At 35.3% G+C, this 3,273-nt stretch overlaps 1 protein-coding gene across 1 annotated transcript; it reads right to left on the minus strand.

The window, feature by feature from the left end:
- Positions 1-487: 487 nt before the first annotated feature.
- On the minus strand, positions 488-3,273 carry LOC111318783 ((3S,6E)-nerolidol synthase 1-like). The gene is made up of 7 exons (XM_022921653.2): positions 3,047-3,273; positions 2,700-2,964; positions 2,227-2,602; positions 1,896-2,114; positions 1,599-1,737; positions 1,024-1,272; positions 488-926 (listed from the first exon to the last, which is right to left on the minus strand). Exons 1-7 carry the CDS (start codon positions 3,242-3,244, stop codon positions 624-626), a joined length of 1,749 nt encoding a protein of 582 aa, XP_022777388.1. The 5' UTR covers positions 3,245-3,273; the 3' UTR covers positions 488-623.

Consider the following 3,273-nt stretch of genomic DNA (forward strand, 5'->3'; position numbering starts at 1 on the left):
AAATTATATAAAAATAAAATTTAAGTTTAATAAAATATATATAACTTTTATTTATATATATATGTGAATTAATTTATATATAATTCACATATAAATAAAAATGAAAAATATATATATATGAATTCAAGTCGAATTATTTTTGGACTTTAAATCTTTTATTTAAAATCTAATCCGAAATTTAAACGAATTTAAAAATTATATCTAAATCCATTTTAAAAAAATTAATTTTTTATCTAAATTTTCTTAAAATTTGGGTAAATTTTTGAGTTTAAATAGATAATCCAACTCTTAATCAGATCTACTAAACTCTCTCATTTTCGTTTCCACCAGCCGAAGACACCAAATGGAAAAGTCCATTCATTTTGCTTTTATATATAATCACCTTTTCTTGTACTTACTAAAGTGGCATTAATGAAACCAAAAGGAACCAAAGGATAACAAGGGCAAGACATGAAAACCAAAAAAATAAAGCAAGTGGGGAGCCTGCCCATGTTAAGCCACCAATCCAAACAGTTTGCAATAAGATACCACTAAATTTTTCGTAGTTGCAGATACTTATTTTGCATAAACTTTTGGGAACTTGAAATTAATTTCAAACATTGTTAGGCAAGAGTATGTCGTTTTCAGAAAAGTGTTTTCATGGGTACACTTTCATAAAGGAGGGACTTCATATACTCCTCCAAGCTTGGAAGGCTTTGCTTTTCATCATAACTGTACATCAACGGAACCATCCTTGCAATATTTAGAGAAGCCTTGGCGAAAGACAACGAAAATGGATTTCGGGAGAGGCATTCCTGGTTGAGGCCCTTCCAAGCATTCGAAATCATATTGATAACATGTTGCCTAACACTTTCAACTGCAATGCCTTGATTTTCTTTCATGAAGCAATCAACATAGGATCCATCGTGCCCGTCTTGATTCTCATCCTACAATTAATAAATGTAATTCAATTTAATCAGAGAGTTAACATGGCTTGATTAATTGTACGTATGTGTTTTTGAAGATGGAGAATTAGTTACGTGCCTTGGCACTTCCCAAGTCATCCCAGAGGCGAAGGATTGTTGCAGTGGATGAGATGATGCCAGGATTGTTGTCAATTAGTTCCACATTTTGATTAGTTAAGCCTTGGCCAAGGAGGAAGAAAATGTGAACTAGCACAATGTGTACTCCTGAACTGATTATTCCATTCTCCAAATACTCCTCAGCCTTTGGCAGCTTCCCTGAACCAAACCATCGTGCTTCTACCAAAAATGCTCTGCACAAAGTGGCCCACTGCAATAACCAAAACCCACCAACTGAAGGTCGGGAAAGTGAAAAAAGAAAATGAAAGAGATTTCCACCCAAAATGATATGCAATATTGATTGTCATTTTCCTTTTTTGCGACTTTATATTTATTATTGTTATTATAGTTCGGTTTTATATAAATTTATCAATTGAGTCTGTTTCATTTAACTGGTGATATCAAATTTAATCCAACATATCACAAATAGTATATAGATATAGAGAGGTTTTTTTTTCCTTGACTTCTCAATTATCCTATAAGAATAATAATAAATAAATACACTATATTTGTTAAAGAGTTGACCAGCCTTCCTACCGCCTTCCTTAAGGAGTTGACTGGGTTCCACCCATGCTCCTTATACACCTTGTGGCTTATTTCATCAGTGATATCATTCAGAGCTTTAAAGCATATTTTCATGTAATCTGGCAGTCCATCAATGGCAGAGTAATCCCATCTATACATGCAAATTATTAAATGAAAGAATTCGTCAACAAATTATAATATAGGGAAGAGTTTAATAAAAAAGAATTATATATGTATATAACTATAGTATGTACGTATGTACGTATGTACGTACTTAATAATGTGTACTACTGAACGTTGATGCATTACCTATCGACAGCTTGGGTAAAGAGAGTTAGTTCATCAAGTTTCCCATAAACGTCAAACATGTCGTCGATTATATAGATTAAGGAAATGGGTTTTGTGAGATCAATCCGTTGCTCTGACCAGCTTGGATCAGTGAGGCAAGCCATGGACCAAATGTACCATTTCAATGGTTGGTCTCTGGCAAACGCCAACTCCTTAGCTAAACCCAGGTCCTTCCACCAACTGCACATTCATGAAACATACAAGAAAATTAGAGTTGGGTACGTATTTTTGGGAAAGGACAAAAAATTAGGAAAATATATAAACAAAGCTTTTAGTTGTGCTCAAATCTTACTTGGAAATGCGAACTATTTCTTGCTGATGCAAGGACTGAACCATATTGAAATCCAGTTTTGCTAGTTCTTGGAGGATGTTTATCCATCCGTTTGTGCCTTGGAAATTAGTTAGTAAGTTTCTAGCTGTGAATCTTGATAGGCTTTTATGGTAAGGTTGGTCCAGTGTTTTCCTTATTACTCCTCCAGACAAAAGGCCCACTTCTGCATTTCGCCATTTCTCCAGGATCTGAGAACTAAATTCTCTGGCTTCATCAAGAATGTCTTCTCCCTTTATGCCCAGCTGTGAAGCTTCATACAATTCCATCAATCCTATGATGTCCCTGCCTAGTTCATGTCTGAAACTGCCCTCTCTGTCTTTGTACCTGTTAAACACGCCTGCTTTATATCAAAACCATTTGCGTTAGTTCATTAATAGAACAAAAAATACTCTGATCTGTCTATAAAAAAGGCTCGAATTTTCACTTCTGTACACCTGCTGGAACGAAGTAACCTTCTTGTCTAAGTAATCGAAAGCGAAGGGCAACCTCGTGAAGATCATGGTCATCAAAACCATTACTGCAAGATAACACATACTGCTTTTGCAGAACTTTTTCGATCTCATTTTGAAAATGGTGGTCGATGCCTAGCCTCTGGATAGCATCAATCATGACCAAACCTTGTAATGGATCTTCACCAACTTCCCTAAATATACGTTTGAACGCCTCCAATTTGTTTGAATGTTGAATGCGAAATTCATCCTGCAAGGTTAGAGAGTTGGTGAATAATAAAAAAGAAATGCAAGGATTGAAACGGCGAAAGAACAAAAAAGCAAAAGCTCACAGTAATGGTGGGGTGTCCACTTCGATGATCAAAGTGTTCTAAGGCCGTAGAAACGATTCTGGGATCTTGAGCAGCGCTTCTGGGAATCAAAAGCGACGAAGTAGGACAAATAACGTTAGAATTGTTGATTAGTGAAGTTTTGTTCATAGCAATTGGAGAATTCGGAAATGAGGAAAAAACTTTGGAAAACAACGCCATGGTATGTCTTTGAATTGTTGATGATGTTC

Source organism: Durio zibethinus, chromosome 26 (assembly GCF_047325235.1).
Source record: "Durio zibethinus cultivar Kanyao isolate XHJ-2024 chromosome 26, ASM4732523v1, whole genome shotgun sequence".
Taxonomy (NCBI): domain Eukaryota; kingdom Viridiplantae; phylum Streptophyta; class Magnoliopsida; order Malvales; family Malvaceae; genus Durio; species Durio zibethinus.

Bases quoted from the DNA above. Each gene is read 5' to 3' on its own strand.
- LOC111318783 (XM_022921653.2), bottom strand. From the start codon at position 3,244: ATGGCGTTGTTTTCCAAAGTTTTTTCCTCATTTCCGAATTCTCCAATT. The intron at 1,273-1,598 runs GTAGGAAGGCTG...TGGTTATTGCAG, and splicing joins TCAACTCCTTAAGGAAGGCG to TGGGCCACTTTGTGCAGAGC. The intron at 927-1,023 runs GCACGTAACTAA...TATTAATTGTAG, and splicing joins ATGACTTGGGAAGTGCCAAG to GATGAGAATCAAGACGGGCA.